The following is a 23,071-nucleotide window of genomic DNA, read 5'->3' on the forward strand; positions in this document are numbered from 1 at the left end:
GGAAGGAAGAGCCTCTCAGCCAGTGGATTCCCAGGCATCTTCTCAAGGCAAACATGGATATTCTTGGCCAGATTCGATACCTCCCTAACTGGGAAAAATGTTTAATCAAACAGCTGTAACCCGGAATCTCTTCCTAGAAGGCACACATGTCTAACTGATCCACAAATCAAAGGGAGAGATGAAATCTTCTTTAAAAAGTTGCAAAGTTTCACAACCTCTGTTGTGAAAAGGATCTAAATAAGTGAAATGGCGAAATGGCATTTTAAATCTTTATTTTATCACCCTTACAAACTAAATGCATAAGTATCTTCAATAGACTTGCTCCTATTTGATGCTGAAACCAAAATCTTTTTTAAAAGAATGTACTGTGCGAAATGATGATTTAAAGAAATCCTATTCTGTATACTTTTAAGTGACATATTCAAAAGCAAAGACATTACTTTGCCAACAAAGGTCCGTCTAGTCAAGGCTATGGTTTTTCCAGTGGTCATGTATGGATGTGAGAGTTGGACTGTGAAGAAAGCTGAGCGCCGAAGAATTGATGCTTTTGGACTGTGGTGTTGGAGAAGACTCTTGAGAGTCCCTTGGACTGCAAGGTAATCCAACCAGTCCTTTCTAAAGGAGATCAGTCCTGGGTGTTCTTTGGAAGGAATGATGCTAAAGCTGAAACTCTAGTACCTTGGCCACCTCACGCGAAGAGTTGACTCATTGGAAAAGACTCTGATGCTGGGAGGGATTGAGGGCAGGAGGAGAAGGGGACGACAGAGGATGAGATGGCTGGATGGCATCACCGACTCGACGGATGTGAGTTTGAGTGAACTCTGGGAGTTGGTGATGGACAGGGAGGCCTAGCGTGCTGCAATTCATGGGGTCGCAAAGAGTCAGACACGACTGAGCAACTGAACTGAACTGACCCAAAGTTTTTTTAAAAAGTGACTTATCAAACCCCAGTGCTCTGTGACAACCTAAAGGGGTAGGATGGGGTGGGAGATGGGAGGGAGGTTCAAGTGGTATACATACATATACCTATGGGCCATGCATTGGAGAAGGAAATGGCAACCCACTCCAGTGTTCTTGCCTGGAGAATCCCAGGGATGGGGGAGCCTGATGGGCTGCCATCTATGGGGTCGCACAGAGTCGGACACGACTGAAGTGACTTAGCAGTAGCAGCAGCATGACTGATTCATGTTGATATTTGGCAGAAACCAACATGATATCATAAAGCAATTATCCTCCAATTAAAAATAAATAAACAAGAAAAAAAAGTGAATAATCGCCTAAGACGATGGTTCCTAACCTTTTTGGCACTAGGGACTGATTTCATGGAAGACAGTTTTTCCACGGACCAGGCTGGGAGGAACGGTTTCAAGATTATTCAAATACATTACATTTATTGTGCACTTTATTCCTAATCTAATGCTGCTGCTGATCTGACTGGAGGTATCAGTCAGTGCCCCAGAGTCTGGGGACTCCTGACCTAAGATTTCTTCTTTGGGAATCTACATTCAGAATTAAAACACCACGTCCAGTTAGTAATCATCTGCTATCAGAGATGCTTGTTTTTCCAAGCTAATAAATCTGATCTTTATCATAGTACAGTGACTAGATTATTAATACTATGTCCTCTTATTCAGATCAACTTAAGCACAAGTCTAGCTAATTGTAGGATTTCATAGAAATGGCATCAGGAATAGTATGTAACTGTTAAAAAAAATCATGATTTTGATGACTAAGTACATGAGGAAATATTTGTAATATAAGTGAAAAAGAAGGGGTATATTTTTTTGTTTTCTCCCTTTCTGTTCTTTTTCTGTTCTTTCACATGCTGTGAAGTATTAAGTATAATTAGGACATAAGGGGGAAACCAAACATAGTTAAAATTATTTTGTAAATATCTTTATGTGCTCTAAAATCTGCAATTCTTTGGATGCTAAAAGCCATAAATAATTTTGTTTCTCCTCGTATTTAGACTTCTATCTCTGGGTGTCAGGATTATAGCTATTTTATTTTCTCCTCAATTTTCCATGTATTTACTTTGTAATTATGTTTGAATGAAAAACATGTAATTACTTTTATAAACAGAAAAGCCAAAGCTTTGTAAATAAAGGGAGATGAAGTGGCGTCAAGCAGACCTAACTTCTCTTGACTCTTCTACCAACTGTTTTAACTGTGGACAAGGCACTTTACTTCTTTGTGCTTGACTCCTACACAATGGCCGATAAAACTAGTCTTTGGCAGTTTGTTCCAGCTTTTCTAATATTCTGGTTTAAATCTAATCAGGAAGCAAAGATGGCCTCCTGCGATGTTAGTTCCTTGGCTTTGTTAACCCTTAGCATGGTCCAGGCACCAGGGGTGGTGGTACGTCATTTGACATCCGGGCTCTGCCTTGAAAGGTTGCAGGTTTTCCAGAGAAAACAAGACCAAGTGCAGAAAGCCAGAACAGCCAGTTCAGTGATACTGGGGAAGATATGTGTGGATCAGAGGCACAAAGGAGACTCCATCAGAAAGGGAGGACTTGAGTACCAACTTCACTATATCCCCTATCATATGTTTGCAACTTATTTATGCTTTAAGAAATATCCCGGCCCAGATGCTTCATAGGGTGTTGAACTGCAGGTTTGATTGTCAAACATTTCTCTCCTCTGGTATGTATGCCAGTAAGCCTTGTCAAGTTACATTACAAGGGAAGACCATAATGTGTTCAGTTTACCAGGAGAACACTTGGTTTTTGGAAAGAACTGTGTGTCTCTCCAGGTTTCAAATGCAAGCTCCTTGGGGCTTGTTATATTGGAGACATATTTTATCTTCCCAAAGACTAGTGTCTGAGCTCAGACAGGATGTATTGTGCCTGTGGGCTTAACAGAAGACTTGCTGGGTGATTGAATTAACTTCTCATCTCTTCTGGGCTACACAAAATGGTAAGTTAAAATAAAACAAAACCAAACCAAAAAATGAAGAAGCTATTTGCTTCCCTCCTTGTTTCTTCCTTGAAGCTTTGTAATTGTTCTTAATGTGGTTAAGTTCGAGTGGTTTCCAGTTCAGGCATGGTGCAATCAGATTTCCTCACCAGGGTGCTTTTCCACTGTCACATCTTTGACGTCAGTAACTGTTCCTGTTAATCTGAACTCCCTATTCACCCTGTAGATGACTTCATCAGAGAAAAATCATAAAGCAGGAGGCACTTCCAAGAAATGCAGCACAACGCTGTCTATTCCTGGAGGTTTCCTTTCGCTTGTTCACAGCTGATCAGTTTGATACCAGATTGATATGTTATTTATTTAGAAGTTATTTCAAAGCAATTCTTAAAATTTGGATGAGTAAGTATAGATGGGACTCCCAGCCTAACATTATCTTCAAGCAATAACTAAATTAGTCTTTAACTTTAAATGTTGTTTCTGTTCTTGGAGTTATTTCCAAAAGGTAACCTATATCCTCACTATAAATACATGTTTTGGTGAAATTTACATGTGTCAATGGCAGTGACTATGGGTTCTTGCTTTAAACAGAAAAATCTTTCTCAATCTGTTTATGAGAACAAATGAACTCTGTTGAAGGGGAGAACAGCCACTATAAGAAGTCCTGTAAAGTTTGCAGTTCATGGGGGAGCACATTTCCCTTGCAATAATAATTATGATTATTATAAAGCTCTTAAAATAGTGAGTATGAATTGTCATCTAACATTAGAAAAATGAAAAAATTTGTTGGAGAGGAAACTTTGGTTAATGTGACTTGGCTTATCAAATCTAGTTTCGTGACCCCTTGTTCAATACTCACGTCAGAGAAAGATAAGTCCTCCTTATCAGGTCAAGGCCATGACCATGCAGTATCAGGAAGTGCTCCTGCATTCCAGTAGCTGCCCTAGGGTCCTCCTGACTCCCTGAACCCTCGAGAATCCTGTCCGGAACTGAGGATCAGGGAGCCGCTGCAGTAGCATTTCGGCTGCTATTTCGTTCCCGTGTCCTTGCCGGGCCGAGTGCTCTGTTGTGAGCACCATCTCTGCGTCCACGGCAGGTGCTTCTCTAGTCTGCTGCAACCGCCATCCCAGGGGCCAGAGCCCCAGGAGCAGAGAGCCAGGGTGGCTGCTGCCTGGGGGAGGCAGTGATGAGGAGGAAGATATCAGTAGTACTGCTACTAATAGTTGCTTCCCAAGTGGCTCAGACGGTAAAGAATCTGCCTACAACGCAGGAGACCCAGGTTCAATCCCTGGGTAAGGAAGATCCCTTGGAGAAGAGCCTGGCACCCCCCTCTAGTATTTTTGCCTGGAGAATCCCATGGACAGACAAGCCTGGCAGGCTACAGTCCATGGGGCCACACAGAGTCGGACATGACTGAGTGCCTAATACTCACTTTGACTAATAGCTGGTAACTTTTATCCAGCACTTACTACGTGCCATATACTGATTGAAATTCTAAGCTTAGATCATTTCATCCTCTAATACCTGTGAGTTCAGTCATCTTATTGTCCCCATTTTGCAGTTGAGAGTTTTGAGGAAGCGAAAATAGAGCACAGCAGGAACTGCTTTGGTATCTTGGGCTCCCTGGCTCCAGAACCCATGGTCCTGACCACACTGTGCTTCCCTTTAGCTACACCAGGGACTTCAGTGCTGGGCACAAGGTCTTCCAGCTGTAACGAATAACTATTTGTTGAGAATACTGTTGTGGGTCTGGTACCATGCCAAGCACTTGGCTTCTGGTTTAATCTTCACACGATCAGTGTAATTAGAGATGTTATTACCCCAGATTTAGAAATCAGGAAACCTCCTGCCCCTTAAAATTTGGTGAATGTTTCAGTTAAAATTTTCCCGGTAGAAAAAAATAGGAAATTACTAAACCAGGGTCATTCAAAAAGGGAGACGTGAAAACAGATTCAGAGGCACAGTGGTATCTCATGGAACCCAAGGGCACACACACTGGCCAGGTCTCTCCAGAGACCAGAAGCTGGAAGGGCATGAGGGACCCAGACAGTTTCCTTCTCAGCCATTCATGCTGTCTGTCTCTGCCCTCATTCTTCCCTTCATCTGCCCATCCAGGCTTTTACCACTGATACACCAAGACTTTTCACGTGTTCACATCACAGAGGGGGAGCCTCCGCTCCCTAGTTCATGTTTCCTCAGGTCCTGTGCACAGCACAGCCTACTTGAACATCTGCCCATCTCAGTTCCAGTTTTCTGGGAAGGGGGCCGGGGTGGGGCGGAAGGGTGGCTTGGTCCGACTTGCCACATGCAGTGTGTCCAGCACTTACCTGTGTGACTGCGCCAGGGCAGGTCTCTGAGAAAGGGCTCAATAAGCTGAGCTGACACCTCTGAAGGTGCCTGGCGCACTGACCCTAAGGCATCTCATCCTTGGCCCCTGCTCTCTCTAGAGTCACCCTCCTTAGGTAGGGTCACCTTGCCACAGGTAGCATAGCACTTTTATCTGGATGGGTAGGGTTTTTTTTGGTTGCACTGGGTCGTCTTTGCTGCACATGGGCCTTGTCTAGTGGCGAGTGGGGACTGCTCTTTGTTGTGGTGCATGGACTTCTCATTGCAGTGGCTTATTTTGGTACAGAGCACAGGCTCCAGGGCCTCAGTAGTTGGCAGCACCTAGACTCAGTAAGTTGTGGCGTATGGGCTGGGTAGTCGTGGCACACAGCCTTAGTTGTCCTGCGGCATGTGGGATCTTCCCAGACCAGGGATCAAACCCATGTCTCCGCATTGGCAGGCCAACTCTTATCCACTGTACCACCAGGGAAGTCCCAAACAGGTGTTTTGTCTCTAGCTTTTCTTCATGGATTGCGCATCAGTTCTACCTCCTAAAGAACAGTCCTTATGAGGGGCTTTAGGGAATGCACACTGCTTATACTGACAGTCACTTTCAGGTCACAGGATATTTTTATCCCCTGTGGCCTGGGTAAGTAGCAGCTTGGGACTGACAGTAGCCCAGACGGACCTGGCCCAGCCTGCAGCGGGTCAATGGAAGCAGGCAGGTGATGACAGAAATTCTATTATTAACCACGCACCAGCTCCTTGGCCTCCTGTAACTCACATGGGCTGGGCTGGGCTAGGCTGCGTGGGACAAAGGGATTTCTGAGTTGCTTTTATTGCTCCATATTAATGACTTGGTCTGTAGTTGGTTGAACCAGGGACAAAAGAAAGGAGCAAGGGACAGACAAAGGGCTGGGCCACTGGCTTTAGAACTGAGGTTCAACTAGTCTGTGGGACCTTTAATCTGCTGCTATGCACATCGGGGCAAGACTGCTTCCCTTTGAGGAGCCAGAGGCTGTGCAGGTGTCCAGGCTCAGCGTCTAGGAAATTGGATTTTAGAAAAACTGGAATGCTGTCTATACAGGCTTACATACAGAAGCAGCCGTCTGCCCTCCCTGCCCACGGTGGGATTTGGAAGCTCTTCCGTGCCCCAGAAATGACTCATGGCAGCTTTAATCCACCCTGCCATGCGGTGAGGGCCTCCCTAAATGCACAGATCCCTGCAGACTCTTCCTCTGGTTGCTTCGCATTTGGGTTTGTTCAGCGTGACTTAGTGTTTGTGAAGTCACCAGAAAGACTTGGTCTTAAGCACCACAGATCGTGGAGTAGTAGGCGGATGGTGATCTTCTTCCTCATTGCTTCATCTCTGCCTTTAAAGGGCATTTGCTTAACGTGAAAGGTTTCTAGCTTGATGGCATTCATTCCATAGGAGTAGAATTCAGCCAGAGTTGCTGGTTTTTGTAGCTCATGTTTTATTATTTGTGACAGGTTCCAACACTTCCTGGAGTCTTTTTCAAGCCAAGCCCTTGAAAATGTATAGTCACCACATGTTCTAGCCCAGACACTGGGCCTGTAATTATGACCAAAGCCTATAGTGAGGGATCCCGTGTATTCCTAGGTCTAGGGCCCTTTTCTCAGCTGTGGGTGACCTGGGGAAAGGGTGAAGGGGCACTTCCTAACTAGCCCTGGCTTTTTTGTACCAGCACTTGATCATGAAAGCTGCATGTGTTACAATGAGGCCCCCACTCAGCACCCTCAGTGCTTGGGGAGTGTCCCCCTTGGCAGTCACCGCACCCTGCCTCACACCTGACACTCCCGCTGTTCATTCACCTTGAGTCCTGCCCTGTCCATCCCCACTCCAATCTGACTTGTGCTTCCTCAGCCTTCAAGGCTGGTGAAATCGGTTCCTCCTGGTTTTCCCCAAAGCCCGCCCCAGCCTCCAGGCTGCTTCCATGTCCCCAATCTGTGTCCCATGACGCCCCCTGTGCCCATGTACTGTGCTTAGCACACTGGGCTGTTGTGCTCCTGAGAGCAGGCCTGGGTTCTCCTTCATTTCATGCAACTCAGTCCCCACCCAGGGCCTGGCAGTGTGTGCCCAGTAAACATTTATTCCTCCTTGTTGAGACTCTTAATATGAGCCCAAAAGGTCTCTCTGAAAGACTCAGTAGACTCTATACAGCCCATACCAGAACTCAGACCCTGTACACCTGTGGAGCACTGGGACCCAAGTCAGAGGCTATTGAGTCTCTCTCTGGATGTGACTGCAACTAGCCCGATGGCCTGGTTACATCAGGCATCAGAATGGCTGTTAAGGGAGAAGGTGGTTAGTAGGGGCCTTAATAATGACCAACCGGGGATGTAAAGACCCTTCTTCCTATTGGCTTCCTAATCCCACCTCCTACTGCCTGAATACCTGCTCCGAGACAGTCTCAAAATTGTCCTTTCCAATGTCCCGTCTTTCATGTGAAAATCAGAGAAAATGGAGGAAGCCATGAGTGACTTTGGTTTGTTTCTAATTATGAGTAATAGTCATCATAGAAATCTTCAGCAATACGGAAAAATATAAAGAGATAAATGGCATCTGAGATCTCACAATTGAAAGCAACTTGTCATATATAAGCATTCTTTTTTTCATCTTTTCTGTGCATGTCTGCCTCTTTGGCTATAACTGAAATCATTCTGTACATTCATATGTATGATTTTTTTTTTTCTGATGTAAAATATCTTCACCATTAGTTGCCAGCAGCGGCAACCCCTACTGTTTATTGCACTTTTTAGAAGCCCCACCTGAGGACATGTTTAATGAAAACTTACTGCTGAGGACGGCTTCTCACTCACCCCCAGCTAATGATGAGTGAATCTTCTTTGCTAAAAACTAGAGATTTTTGTCATTTATCTCCACCTCTGCAAAAGAAATGGTGGAGAAATTGCTGCCAAACGTTAACTGTCTCTGCAGCAGACATTTTTTTAAAATAGAGTGAACAGAATTGTATGTAAACAGAAGGTCTCTTCACAACAAACACATTTTGCTAGCTGATCAACATGCTTTTATTTTTCTACCTTGTGACCTTATTGTAGGTCTTTGGTAAGATGGGCCATTACTTTTTGTTAAAGCGTCATTGTGTCTCAGCTGGCTTGTTTTCCCTTCCTGCTTGCTTAAAGAGTCATGTGTCGCCCAAGGGCTATGAGCTGTACCCTCTGTTCTAGGTGGTGCCAGACAGGAGGTTAGAATTAAACTCTGGGTGAAAAGCAACCCCTGCTTTCTCGGTTCTAAAGTTTATGACCTTTTCCTGTGCATCCCAGGTGTTCATGCCTCCCAGGACCCCCTGCATTATCTGAGAATCTGCCTCTAGGGCAGGTGGTGGGACTGAGACGGAGAAGCACGACCAAGGCAGGAAGGCAGTATTTCCTTCCCCAGATCTGGAATTTAGCCCAGAGTCTAGCTTTTCAGACTTGAAGTTATGAGGATTGTTTTGGGGGCAAGCTAGAAATGGATGCAATTTCCCTTGGAACGCCCTCGTCTTATTGATGCCTGCTGTCGTCGACACTTGTGCTAACTTCACTGATGTCCACAGCCTACAGAGTAGCCACTTACCTACTGACCCCGTTCCAGTAACAAGGCATTTTGAGCTATTGGAATTCATGTGGCTGCCAGACACAGCCATGAAAAGGTGGACAGGCCAGTTAACAAAAATGTATCAGATGTACCTTCTTGCTGAGGCCTTAATCCTCATCCAGGCCCCCGAGGCCCCTCCAAATGAACACAGCAGGCGCATAACAACATCCATGTGGCTGTAGCTCTTAGATCTGTCTCTATCACAGGCTCACCCTCTGCTCCACCCAATGCTAACCTGTTCCTTCCACACTAGCCTGCCCCATACAAGAAACAGGGGGCCATATTGCTCATCCAAGCTCGTCCTGCCCAACTTGGCCTCTCCCCTGGCCAGTCACTCCCACTCAGTTGAAGGCCTCTAGCTTAGTCAGATGACTTGGTATTTTTAGTTTTCTGTTGGCTTATATTGGCCAGCCTGGAGAGTTGTTCTACTGATGTTTGGGTTTTGGTTTTGTGTGTGTGAATCTTGCTATTCCATCTTTACTCCTGAAGTCTTGCTTCTCATTAGCAGAAAGAGGATTTTTTTTTCCTTCTAATTAAGGTCTATCTTAAATTGGGAACAAGAGGTCATAAGTTGTAGTGTCTTCCAATGGGGAAGAGCCTGATTAAACCCATGATAGATCAGGAGGTGAACAGGAGCACACACAATCTCTGCCCTCTCTGTCTACCATTCAGCTGTGTATGGCAGCCCCTGGCAGAGATAGCAGCACTTGAAACCACAAATAAAAATGCTTCTGGGTACATATACATATCCTTTGTGAATTGGTAAAATACCAGGTTCCTTACGAAACAACCTCCTACCCCTCAAAAAGATGACCAATGGCCCTGATGGCACTCATTCTGAAGGTCTTGGCTCACACGTCACTTGCTCAGAGTGACCTTCCCAGCCCCACGAACAGATGATATGATGTCATTGCTTCCCCCACTTTTCCTTCACAGAATTTACCAGAATTTGAAAAGTTACCTGGTTATATGACTTTGTGTTTTTATTTTAAAGTAATGTGTATCTCCCACAGCAGACACTCTGTGGATAGAGACTGTGTTTTATACCTCTCTTACTCTCTGTTGGGTTCCCAGAACCTAATCCAGCACTTGGTTAACCTGGGACTCCATACATGCTAATGAGAGGGAGCAAGCAAGTCCTTTGATCTCAGAGGTTCCCAAAGCAAAGTGTTTTACCCTGTCCCTTTTGGAGACACCACTTGTTAATGGGGACCTGTACACTTCTTCCATTAAGCAATGTTACTTTCCACAGCACTATATTCATAACACTTGTACAGTACTTAGTACACCAACTGCATCAGTGACTCTTAAGAGCCCATTTAACCTGCTGGGTTAGAGTGTTATTCCAGATGGAGACAGCATCTCACTTGACTTTAAGTTCCCTTTTCTGATTCAGGAACCTTCTGATGGGCTAAATGGAATTTCTAACATCCAGGCAACTCTGAGGCTCTCATTAGACTATTGTCTGGCTGATTGGTCAAAAATGTTTTCCTTTTTCTCTGATTATTCTCTGCCCAGGTGTGGGGACCTATGGAATGTCTCTTACTTGCTGTGAATAACCCTGCACGTTCCGGACAAAAAAAGAATGCACTTTTTTATTATGTTGCTCTCTTTCAGCTTATGAAACAATGATTTTGGTAGAGATAGTGACGTCATTCTCACCTTACTAATGCTGAACATTCAAAAAAAATTAAATTCAAGATTACATGGTGTTTAAGATGCAGAATTAGAACCAAAAGATTCTGATACCTTCTCTACTTTTTACTTGATGCAGAAATTCAAGGTTATGTGGAATTCTTTAAAAGAGATCCAAGTGTTACTATCACTACCCGCCCAATCCCCACCATCCCAAGGATCTAATCCATCAGACCCTCCTGCTTTGCCCTGAGCCGCTGTCAAAATGTTCCATTGAGCGCCTCCATTTAGCAACCTCTTCTCCCCACACTGCAGTCCCAGATCATATGATGCTGACTGATCTCTACGCTGATGGCTACACCACGTTGGATCCCTTTTTTGTGTTTGTACACAGGATCGTCTGTTTTTTGTGATGGAGTTTGTGAATGGGGGCGACTTGATGTTTCACATTCAGAAGTCGCGGCGTTTTGATGAAGCACGGGCTCGTTTCTATGCTGCAGAGATCATTTCGGCACTTATGTTCCTACATGACAAAGGAATCATCTATAGGTGAGTTTCGGTTGCTGGTAACCCCTCTCAAATGAACCTCTCATCCCTGGTTCATTTCCCTGATTCAGCTTATCCTTCCAGTTCTCATGATGAACAATTGAACTCTTTTTGAAATTCACAAAGTTTTGCGTGTCCATTAGAATAAATGAATAACAGTGATAAACACCACCTGCAGACTAAAGCCTGTGCCTGTGTGGGATTTGTAAAACAGGCTTGAGAGTCTCGAAAGGACACTGTTCATGAATTTGTTCAGCGGGGGTTTTCAAGGGGCTGAACTTGCTGGTCTCTTCTGTTTTAACCTTGGGAGTGATTCATTCCATTTTCAGAATCTGTGCCTAAACTGCAGAGCATGAATACCTCTTGCTCTAAATGGCTGAGATAAGAATCATGGTCAGATAGACTTGCTGCTCACCAGTCCAGGAGCCAAGAGGTGACATGTTGACGAGCAGGGTCCTGCTTGATGATGTCTATCATGTGAAGTCCCCTCCTAAATCTTGTTTGATTTCATTTCATGACACACAGTCTTTATCATAATATATCATATGTTAAATGGGCTTGACATCTGGTTAATGTTGTTAGATCTCAGAGCAGATAAAAGTAACCTTTACTCAGACACAAAGCTGAGTATGGTGGAAAATATAATAGTGAGTGTTAGGTAATTTTCATCCGCAAGTTTTCCTTTTTCCCATTGTCAAAGTCTTTCTACCCTTTACATCGCATTGTAACTTAGTTGCCACACATGCTCCATTATTTTTCCCTCTTGAGAGGCAATTGTTTCTTTCCTTTGAGAAAAATTCTCTCTCAGGTGCATTGATGTAAAGAATTTCCTGATTGAAATTTGCCGTTTATTAGCTTCGCTGTTCCTTTGTGAGCTGGTTACAGTATGAACATCATTATTAAAGTGTGAGAGAGCTTTAAAAACTAAATATTCTTAAGTACCCTGAGAGGAAAAAAATAGGCAAAGAGAAGTGAGATCAGTAAAGAATGCAGCAGGACTGGTCCATGGTGCCAGAAAGAAGTGGAAAAACGAGATGGAGCAGGCGCGGTGCAAAAAGTCTTCTAGTAAATTCGCAGTACAGAGCTGTGAAAGCTCAAGTGGACACAATGCTCTGTCACAGCTCCAGCTGTGAGGTAGCAGAGTGGGGAGCTAGGCAGGATAGCCAGCAGCAGGGTCATCCCCTGAAGGTAACCAGGAATCTCCGCTCACTCCTAAGTCATGAGGCAGCCACAGGTTACTCTGTGGAAGCTCTGTGCTTCCTTGACCCGGCCATGCTGTTTTCCTGGCGGCTCCAGCAGGGCATGTCTCCTGTCTCAGCCTTGAGCCCAGCGCATGATTGTTGGTGGTTGCTGACATGGTCTCTGATGCTGGAGGGGGTTCTAGGTCCTTCCTGGTGGTGGTATGGGACTCTGGACTGTGTGTTCTGTGTTTGTTCTCCTCTCCATGGCTGAGCTGCCCGGCTCTGGTCTATTGACCCCAAGGAGAGCCTTCCCCACATTTAATTTTTAAGAATGATGACTTTCCTGTTTGACAAGGGCTTGTGTTGTTAATTTAAAAACAAACAAAAAAAATGGCAACAAAAGCTAAATGGAGTACTTATAGGCCCAGTACTTGACCAGCATTTCTTTATTAATCCTCCTAACAATAAATTATATAACACTAGTATTATCCATGCTACTTAGATGAATTACTGATCTTCAAAAGACTTAATAACCAGACTATTAACTGGTCATGGAGCCAGAATTCAAATGATGTTTTTAACCACTGAGCTACACTGTCTCCTCAGGAGAGATTTAAAGGCTTAGAGTACAACTGTAAAGTAAAATTTCAAGTAAACCCCTTGAAGAGTGGACTTCTTACTCCCCCTTTGGTGATACAGTGACTTTGATTTGTGAAAATGAGGCAGAATGGGTATCTTAGTCCATTCAGGCTGCTGTAACAAAATAGCACAGATTAGGTGGCTTATAAACAATGGACATTTATTTTTCACAGTGGAGTCTGGAAATCAAGATCAGAGCACCAGCATGGTCATGTTTGATGGAGACCCTCTTTCTGGTTCCTAGCTGGTGCCTTCTTGCTGTGACCTCATGTGGTAAAGGAGGCCAGGGATCTCTCTGGAGCCGCTTTTATAAGGCACTAACCCTATTCATCAGGGCCCCATCCTCATGACCTGAGCACCCCTGAAAGGTCCTACCTACTAATACTATCAACTTTGAGAATTAAGATTTCAACATATAATGTGGGGAAGGGAAGGTACAAATATTCAGACCAGTAATGGGGAAAAACACTTGAATACTTAAATATTCTGGCTTTTCATAGGACTGCATAACCTTCATGCAAGGCACATGCTTCATCTGCCTCTCCATCTCCTTGTTTCATTTGTTTGAAATGTGGAGGATGGACAGTGAAACCTGATGTGGTTTCTGGTGAAGCAGTATCAGCCCACATCTTGAGAAATTTTATTTCAGTTCTTGGCCTTGCAGTTCAAATCTGAGAATTTAATGTACTCTTTGACTTGAATTCCACGTGCAGTCTCTAACTGAAGTGCTTGACTTCGAAGGGAGCACATTTAATTAGGATAGATTCCAATGCTATTTTTATTCTGTGGATTTATTTCATTGGATTATTTAATTCCATTGAGGGTATTGGCCTGAGAGCAGAGTCTTAAGGATAAGCCTTTGGATGCCAAGTCCCTGGAATCCACACACAGCAAAGGGCACATTTGGATTCCAGGGGTATGAATTTGATCCAGAGAGCACAGGAGGAGAGTTGGACAGCCTCGTGTATCATACATGTCCTGGGATGGCCTTTATCAAAGCTAAAAAGATCTTCCTGAATGATACCTCTGATCTATTCAAATAGGATTGTTGTCATATGGCTGTTTTGTCTTATTTTTCCAGGGAAGGTATTTCTTTTCCAGTGAATTACAAAGATGGTACCATTTGCAAATCATCATCAAATGGGACTTTAGAAGGTACTGCCTTAGGCTCCCTCTGACATGACTTTCTTCTGTCTCTCTGCCAACTGTGCCTTGTGTGAGAGGAGACAGGCCAGTTACATTCAGGTGCTTTTCTGCTTACGTTCAGACCCTGATTTCTCAGATGTGTTCATGTGTTCACTTGCATTTCATGGAGGAACAGAAGTCTGCCTCTTGGGCATTACCGCAAGGAAAGAGTCTGCCACTTTGCCTTTGGTTGGAAGGTCTGGAGCTTTGGTGTGGCTGCAGACCAAGTCTAGAGGGCTTTGAATTAAGCAGTCAATGAGTCACTTTGCTAAGGGAAAAAAAAGACCATTCATTCCTTTGTTCAGGGCTTGTTGGCTGATTAGAAGCCCAGATAGTACTCATGAATAATTTACATGGGCACTGACTTTTTTCCAGAGTCAAGCTCTACAGAATTGGGGAAACAAAGGGCCCCGCATCCCATTTACCTGCCTGCCAGCATTACGGGCACCATTTTCTATCCTGTTTTGAAAGCTGTATTAAAGTTTACTCACAGGAACTTACTTACAGGAACTGAGCCATCATTGACATTTCAGCTCCCAAAGCCAGCCAGCACCCATTGGATTTTCTGTTTCTGAGAAAACATGGAATGTATCTAAAATAGGTTGAGAGAGGAAGAATTTATAGAAGAGCTCAGGAAGAATTATAGGAGAGTTTAAGTTTTGACTCATCCTTCTGAGGTTATGCTTGAACACACTGCATTTCAATACACAGTTTTCATCTTACACATCTAGCTGCTTTGTGCCCTGTGCAGTTCTCAGCATGTGGGGTGCGTGGTAATCAGTGTTTACTCCTCAAGCTCCAAGTGCTTCCTGGGTCACTTGCTGTCCTGTTGTCCAGATGTTGGACTGGTCACAGAGGTGACTGCCAGACTTGACTTATTGCCTTGTACTCGTATACATACGCAACGCATTAGCTTTGAAAGAAAATAACTTTAGAGTTCTCAAATTAGAGAACAATCGCTACCTAATTTGACTTTTTAAATAAATTCAGAATTTGAGAGGATTAGCAATCTCCCTGCCAGATGAGATTTTTAAGCTTCTGAACACAGCTGTAGCATCTGCATCAATATACCAGTCTCTAATATCATCTGACTCTTGTTTCTCAAAGATACTGTAAGGGACCATCAGATTCCTTGCTGACTTCACGTTCCTGTGTGATCTAAAGTTAGCTGAGCATTGCTTTGCTTGGAGAGCCCATGCTAGAAGCCACCTCTGTGAGCATTGCTGTCTGCTTCCAGATCAGCTTGATGTTGGGTCGGTGGTAGTAGCATGTGCTTGAGTCATTGTTCTCTGTTATCTAGCTCTTCCCCCTCTTGAACTGGGGCAACACCTGTCTGATTCCCATCTCCTGGGGCCTTTCTAACTCCAAAGTATTAGCAGAACTTACAGAATCCCCAAACGTATTTTATTTGAGCCTAGAATTCTGGACTCTTACCTGTATTGGAATTCAGTTCTGTGTTTATATTTATTCTACTCATTCTAGTGATAAAGATGGTCTTTTTAGATAAAGATGAAAGTCCAAGTTAGGAGTTCTGTTTTCCCTTTGCCATACAACACCTCATTCCTTCTGCCCCAAGAAGTAGGTTTACTCTTTCTTGATATGCTTGCTACAAAAACAGTTACAATGGTCATTTTTGTCTTCATATAGCAGTCCTTGTTTCTTTAGGATGCACAAGTTGTGAGATTCTCAATACATTAGTAACTTTCACTTCGGGTTTGGCCGTGAGCCCTTACTAGCATTGTTCCTGGAACTCCAAACTTTTTAATCATATTCTTGCCTTCTCTCTTCTTAGCTTGTTCTGCCAGTTGGTGGCCTCATTCCGTGCCTGCTCTTCCATCACCAGAAAGTGACTTCAATCCCTAACTCCCAAGATCTTTTTTCAAAGGTATGATGGAGAGCTCTGAGAATTACCAGTTTATTAGAACAGCCTGACATTTCCTCCTCCAGTGAAACTCATCAGCCCCCTTTGTCTTCCCTTGCACAGCCTCTGGGGATATTTGACAAGTATTTATTGAGCATCGACTCTCTGCCAAGGATATGGATACAGTGATGAGCAAAAACAAAAGTGCTGTCTTGTAGGCAGTATGGTTGAGTGAGGGAGAAAGACATCAATTACATGACCATATTAATACAAAATCGCAACTGTGACCAGTGCTATGAAGAAGAGGAATGCATTGCACTGAATGAGAACATCTCATAGTGTGTTTCAATCTGGTCAAGGAGAGGTGGAAGATTTTCCTAAGGAAGTGACTCAGGAGCTGAGGTAACCAGTAAAGAGGGAAGGAAAGAGCATTCAAGACAGAAGGAATAGCAAATGCAGGTGCTCAGTCTCAAGAGGGAGCATGGCAAGTTCAAAACCTTTTAGAGAAAGAAGCCCAGTATGGCTGGGATCTAGGAGGCATAACTTCCCTTAGTTGACATTTCATTCACTTAGCGTGCCCTCTGTCCTCTGATGACTTTAAGATTTTATTAGGCACTCCTTGTAAATAATTTACTTAAAAGTTGGGTAAGGCTAGTCATGTTGTCAGTCCCTGGAGGAGCCATCCGCTCACAGTGAGTTCCTTGTGTCCAGATCTGTGTGTTTATATTCAACAATGAAATTACAAAATGTCAGACCTCCAAGATTACTTAGGGCTAAGTTCCCTGTTACAGATGAAAGAACTCAAGCCTGAAATATCCAAACAGCAAATTGCTTCTCAGGATGGATGTTTTCTTAGGAGGGCTCACTTGTAACTTGTTTTTCATCTTCAGAAAAAAAAATATCACCATTAGGAAATTTTCATTCAGTCTTCATGGAATGCTGAGCTTAAGGGCTAAACAGGACATTCAGAAGCATGTGGTGTTCACTCCATCTCACTGAGGAAAGTGCAGTGGAACTCAGGACATAATTAGAGCTCCCACTGGTGTTAGGCGTGGTGTCTGCCCTAAGGTTCTTTCTGTGGGGTGGAAGAGATGGCCCATAAGTAAGAGCAGGTGGGTTCCAAAAGTGAAGCGTGCCCAGGGCTTTACGGGAGCACGGAGAACAGCCACTTAGCCTAAGATGCAGATCTAGGCAAACTTCCTATAGAGATGATTCCTGAGCTGAGTGTGTGAAGTTAAAAGCTGAATAAAGTTAAGTAGGTGTTTAGGTAGGGGACAAGCTCTAGAACTTAATGCTGAGAAGTATGAAAGTCCATGGAGGGTGGGATAGAAAACTACTAGAAATTTAGTAGTACTAAAGCCTAAAGATTGAAGTATGGTGGGAGATAAGGCTAGAAGAGTTGGTAGAAACAAAGTTATTATAAGGCATAATATTCTGGAGAAGTTTGAATTCAGTATCACTTGAGGTTTGGCACCATTGCCCTTCATAGGAAATGTAAAATTACATTGGCTTAAATTAAATAGAAATGAACTTCTCTTCCCTGGAAGAAGTCTGGAGGCAAGAGATCTGGCTCTGCCAGGAAAACTCCATGGAGTCCTCTGGGACCCAGATTTCTATCTTTAATATTCTGTTATAGTCAAAGTCACCTCATGGTCTTAACATGGTTGCTGTAGCTCCAAAAGTCACCTCTGTATTCCAATACAAGGCAGTACTGGAATAAGAAGGGTGAAGGACATTCCTTCCAGTTGAGTCTGCTCTCTTTAAAGATCCTCCCTGAACTTTCAGACATGAAATTACCATGGAATTGTCCAGAGCCTGGTCATACATGGCTGCACCTAATTGCAGTAAAGGCTAGGATGTTATTACATGGCCATGTTCTAGGCAAAAATTAGGGTTCTCTTATTAAGGGAAAAGAAGGAGAATAGTTATTTGATGAAAACTTGCACTATTAGATACAAATTTCATACCAGGGAATTTGGCTCTATGTAGCAGGTAATGTAGAGTCTGAAGAATCTTCAGCAAGTTGGATGACATGACTGGCTTTATATTTTACATATATTTTGTGGGAGAGTGTATGGATATGTGCATGGGGGCAGAAGGGGAAGGTTGAGTTTGTGCCTGTTACTGTGTTCTGGGTAAGAAGATAATTAGGCTCTGAGACATTGGTAGTAGGTCTGAGGAGAAGGCCATGTGTTTTTGCCATACCAGCAAGTAGAACAGACTGGGCTCAGTGACTGGGTGGACCCAGGGGGTGAAGGAAAAACCTGGGGTCATACCTGGGTGTTTAGTTAGAAGTCTGAATGAATGGTGGTACCATTAGGTACGAGAGATCATGAGCCTGGGAAGGGATCTCAGCAGGTGAAGAAGATGAGAATTAGAAATGTAAGATATCAAGTACTTGAGACACATGCCGGTGGAAATGCATAACAGGCAGATGGACTTGAAAATGGGCATTGAAAATGGGCAGGAACTAAATATTTGGAAGTCATCAGGACATAGCTGTTAGTTCAGATCATAGCACTGGATGAGATCATCATCTTCTTTGAACTGAAGGAATGCTGGGCATAGTTTTTAGCCCATTTCGTGATGGTCCTGAGGACATGGGTGGGTTGCTGAACACTCCAAGCCTGTTTACCGGTCTTCAGTGAGGGGTACTATTGACATAACTTCCCTGCAGGGTGTTAATGAAACTCCAATCAGATGGAAGTGGACATGTGAAAATTCTTTGAAACATGCTATGTGGACAAATGAGATTATTCTTTGCATACATGCTATCAGCTGATTTGCATTTTCTTTGTGGCGTAGGCTTCAGCTGAAATTTTGCTCAAAATGCGTCCTCAATAGTAGAGAATTGGGCTTCCCTCATGGCTCAGCTGGTAAAGAATCTGCCTGCAATGCAGGAGACCCCAGTTCGATTCCTGAGTCGGGAAGGTCCGCTGGAGAAGGGATAGGCTACCCACTCTAGTATTCTTAGGTTTCCCTTGTAGTTCAGCTGGTAAAGAATCTGCCTGCAATGCAAGAGACCTGGGTTTGATCCCTGGGTTGGGAAGATCCCCTGGAGAAGGGAAAGGCTACCCATTCCAGTATTCCGGCCTAGAGAATTCCATGGACTGTATAGTCCAGGGGTTTGCAAAGAGTCGGATTCAACTAAGTGACTTTCACTTCACTTCACAGAAATTGGAGCTGTGGCTTGTAAAACTCAACCCTCTGAAGACCAACTTAGACAGCATATTAAAAAGCAGAGACATTACTTTGCTAACAAAGGTCCGTCTAGTCAAGGCTATGGTTTTTCCAGTGGTCATGTATGGATGTGAGAGTTGGACTATAAAGAAAGCTGAGCGCAGAAGACTTGATGCTTTTGAACTGTGGTGTTGGAGAAGACTCTTGAGAGTCCCTTAGACTGCAAGGAGATCAGTCCTGGGTGTTCATTGGAAGGACTGATGTTGAAGCTGAAACTCCAATACTTTGGCCACCTGATGCAAAAGAGCTGACTCATTTAAAAAGCCCCTGATGCTGGGAAATATTGAGGGCAGGAGGAGAAGGGGACGACAGAGGATGAGATGGTTGGATGGCATCACCAACTCAATGGACATGGGTTTGGGTGGACTCCGGGAGTTGGTGATGGACAGGAAGGCCTGGTGTGCTGCAGTTCATGGGGTCGCAAAGAATCAGACATGACTGAGCGACTGAACTGAACTGATCTGAAGACCAATCTTTGTAGTTCTTAACTAGCTGGGCATTCCACCACACCACTTTGATGTCATCTATGATGTCATGATGGTGGCAGCCACTGACTTTGCAGCCCACAGTCCCCAGGATCTCTTTAATGCTTCCAGAAAGTTCTCAGGACCATCAGTTGTTGATTCAGTTTTTCAGTTCAACAGCACCTATTGGGCAGTGTGGACAATCTCATCAAAAGTGATATTTCCACTGTGTTTAATGTTTTTCTGCTTCTTTCTGTCTCTTGGCAGTTCCCTGAAGGCTTTGCTATCAGGGCAGAGGCAGAAGGTACCACCTCAATCTGGGTCTGTTCTGAATGGCCAGTTTTACTGTGATCCTCAGACCATTCCAATAACCACTTGCCTCTGTGATGTCATCACCAGCCTTTTTTGGAGACAGACCGAGGGGGCCAATCTTGGGGCCCAGGGCAGATGTGGCACCAAAACCCCCTCCAGTGCACCTCATGTGTATGCCTTTGATCTTACTGGGGTCAAACTTAAGCAGCCTAGTGGAGGCAGCTGGTGTCAGATGAACTGGGATTCAGGTTGAACAAAGAAAGTTGCACCTTGGCCTCCTCTGAGCTGAAAGAAGACCGATCTTTTTTATAATAAACTAAATTTGATTATGCTTTTCTTTCAAACCAAATCATTTTCTCCGCATTTTAGCCACATTTTGATACTGTGTGTAGTTACTATACTTATGTGTACTTATCGTTAAGTCCTTAAGATAGCTTCCTTAAAACTATAAGCCTTCAGATTGGGAGAAACTAATAGCAAATGAAGCAACTGACAAAGAATTAATCTCAAAAATATACAAACAACTCCTGCAGCTCAATTCCAGAAAAAAAAAACTACCCAATCAAAAAATGGGCCAAAGAACTAAACAGATATTTCTCCAAAGAAGACATACAGATGGCTAACAAACACATGAAAAGATGCTCAACATCACTCATTATCAGAGAAATGCAAATCAAAACCACAATGAGGTACCATTTCACACCAGTCAGAATGGCTGCTATCCAAAAGTCTACAAGCAATAAATGCTGGAGAGGGTGTGGAGAAAAGGGAACCCTCTTACACTCTTGGTGGGAATGCAAACTAGTACAGCCCCTGTGGAGAACAGTGTGGAGATTCCTTAAAAAACTGGAAATAGAACTGCCATATGACCCAACAATCCCACTGCTGGGCATACACACTGAGGAAACCAGAATTGAAAGAGACACGTGCACCCCAATGTTCATCGCAGCACTGTTTATAATAGCCAGGACATGGAAGCAACCTAGATGTCCATCAGCAGACGAATGGATAAGAAAGCTGTGGTACATATACACAATTAAATATTACTCTGCTATTTAAAAGAATGCATTTGAATCAGTTCTAATGAGGTGGATGAAACTGAAGCCTATTATACAGAGTGAAGTAAGCCAGAAAGAAAAACACCAATACAGTATACTAACGCATATATATGGAATTTAGAAAGATGGTAACAATAACCCTGTGTACGAGACAGCAAAAGAGACACAGATGTATTGAACAGTCTTTTGGACTCTGGGAGAGGGCGAGGGTGAGATGATTTGGGAGAATGGCATTGAAACATGTATATTATCATATATGAAACGAATCACCAGTCCAGGTTCGATGCATGAGACAGGATGTTTGGGGCTGGTGCACTGGGATGACTCAGAGGGATGGGATGGGGAGGGATGTGGGAGGGGGATTCAGGATGGGGAACACATGTACACTCGTGGCAGATTCATGTCAATGTATGGCAAAACCACTACAGTATTGTAAAGTAATTAGCCTCCAATTAAAATAAATTCATATTAAAAAAAGATGGCTTCCTTAGGAAACCCTGGAACACAGGGGACAGGTTGTAAAACTTGGAGACTCTACTCTTACATTTTATTTAAATTTCAACTGTCTCTGTAATGTATGGGGAAAACAGTCAAAGTCATTTTGTTTGCTTCATTTGAAGCAGATATTTCGGTTGTTCGTTTGAGGGGAGATTAAGAACACTTTCGTACCGTTACTAGAGTGAATATCCTGGTGCAATTTCTCCAAGGACCCAGATTAATGACAGAAAGAAATTTCAGACTTGAAACACTTTGATTGTTTCTGTACTTCACTTACTAGATCAGAATACAGACCCTGGCATATCTCATCAGTGTTTGACCTTTACATCAACAAAGGCTGTGGTTATTTGGGACTAACTGATAATGTGTTAATTGATTCCACTGGCTAATGAAACCAGACCACCAGTTTTGCTCTATTCCTCACCAAATTGATTAAGCAATCTACTGCTTCATTATAATTAAATACAATCTTGGATTTATTTGCTGTGATCTAAAAATATAATCATTGATCTTTAGGTATCAGGTGAACACTGCCATTTGTAAAAAGTGATTCAGTTGTTCAGTTCAACAACTGCTTATGAAATGCCTTCTTGATGCAAAGCTTTATGTCAGACTCTCAGAGACTAAGAGGAGTAAAGAGAGGCCTTGCCCTCCAGCTTGGGTTTCTTGTTCATTCCTTTAATACTTACTGGTTGAGCTTCCATTGTGGGCCTGGCACTATTCAAAGCTCTGAAAATAAAGCTGACAATACCCCGTACCCTCCAGGAGCTTAAATTCTAACACAGGTAGTCAGACAAACAAAAAGTAAGTATATTGAGTGTTGGGATGATAAACTCCATGGAGAAAAAGCTCTGTCAGGGAAGATAAAGCTTGAGGAAAATAGTTTTACTGTTTATTAACACATAGGGGATTAAGAAAGGTTTCTCTTATAAGGACTGTTTGAGCAGATGAGCAGTGACCTAAGGACTCGAGGAAACAGGCTCTCTGTGAATGTCTGGGGAAAGAGCATTCTGGTCTGAAGGAACGGCAGGGCACAGCCTGTGGGAGGGGGCGTGTGCTCTGCAAGGACAAGCATGATGGTGCAGGGAGGTCTGGGGTAGAGAGGAGGAGATAGTCTGAGCTCTCTCCCTGATGCTGCTGTACAAAATAATAGCCACATGCACTCAGCTTTTATCTTGTGTGGATAAATGCCTCTGTAAGAAGTTGGACCTATTTAGTTTTACCTTCTTATGACATCTCTCCAAGACGGTTGTGTCTTCCTTCTTTTATAGATAAAGACACTTGAGGCTCTGGGAAGTTAAGTAACTTGTTCAAGGTCACACAACCTGTGGTAGAACTCTCCCATCCTATAAAATAATATATAAAATATATATATGACTATGTTAGAAATCCTGGTGATTTCACTTTTTTTATGATTATGTGTAAGTTACTGAATAACATTAACACCCTAAAGTTATAAAGGGGCTGTACGGAAATATTTTTCTCATAAAAATGTGTACGTATAGTCTTCATGGGATATACATTCTTTAGTGAGAACAATCATTTTCCCATTTTTTTTTAATTTTGAAAATAAAATTGATTCCTCTCTAATAA

General features: G+C 43.3%; 1 protein-coding gene across 2 annotated transcripts in view; it reads left to right on the plus strand.

Annotated features, from left to right (window-relative positions):
• PRKCH (protein kinase C eta) overlaps positions 1-23,071 on the plus strand; it is a 232,329-nt gene that overhangs the window by 154,074 nt on the left and 55,184 nt on the right. For both annotated transcript variants that reach the window (XM_061429067.1, XM_061429068.1), the window contains exon 10: positions 10,889-11,043. In XM_061429067.1, coding sequence (XP_061285051.1) covers positions 10,889-11,043 — 155 coding nt within the window. The remainder of the gene's footprint in view (positions 1-10,888; positions 11,044-23,071) is intronic.

Source organism: Bos javanicus, chromosome 10 (genome assembly GCF_032452875.1).
Source record: "Bos javanicus breed banteng chromosome 10, ARS-OSU_banteng_1.0, whole genome shotgun sequence".
Classification (NCBI taxonomy): Eukaryota; Metazoa; Chordata; class Mammalia; order Artiodactyla; family Bovidae; genus Bos; species Bos javanicus.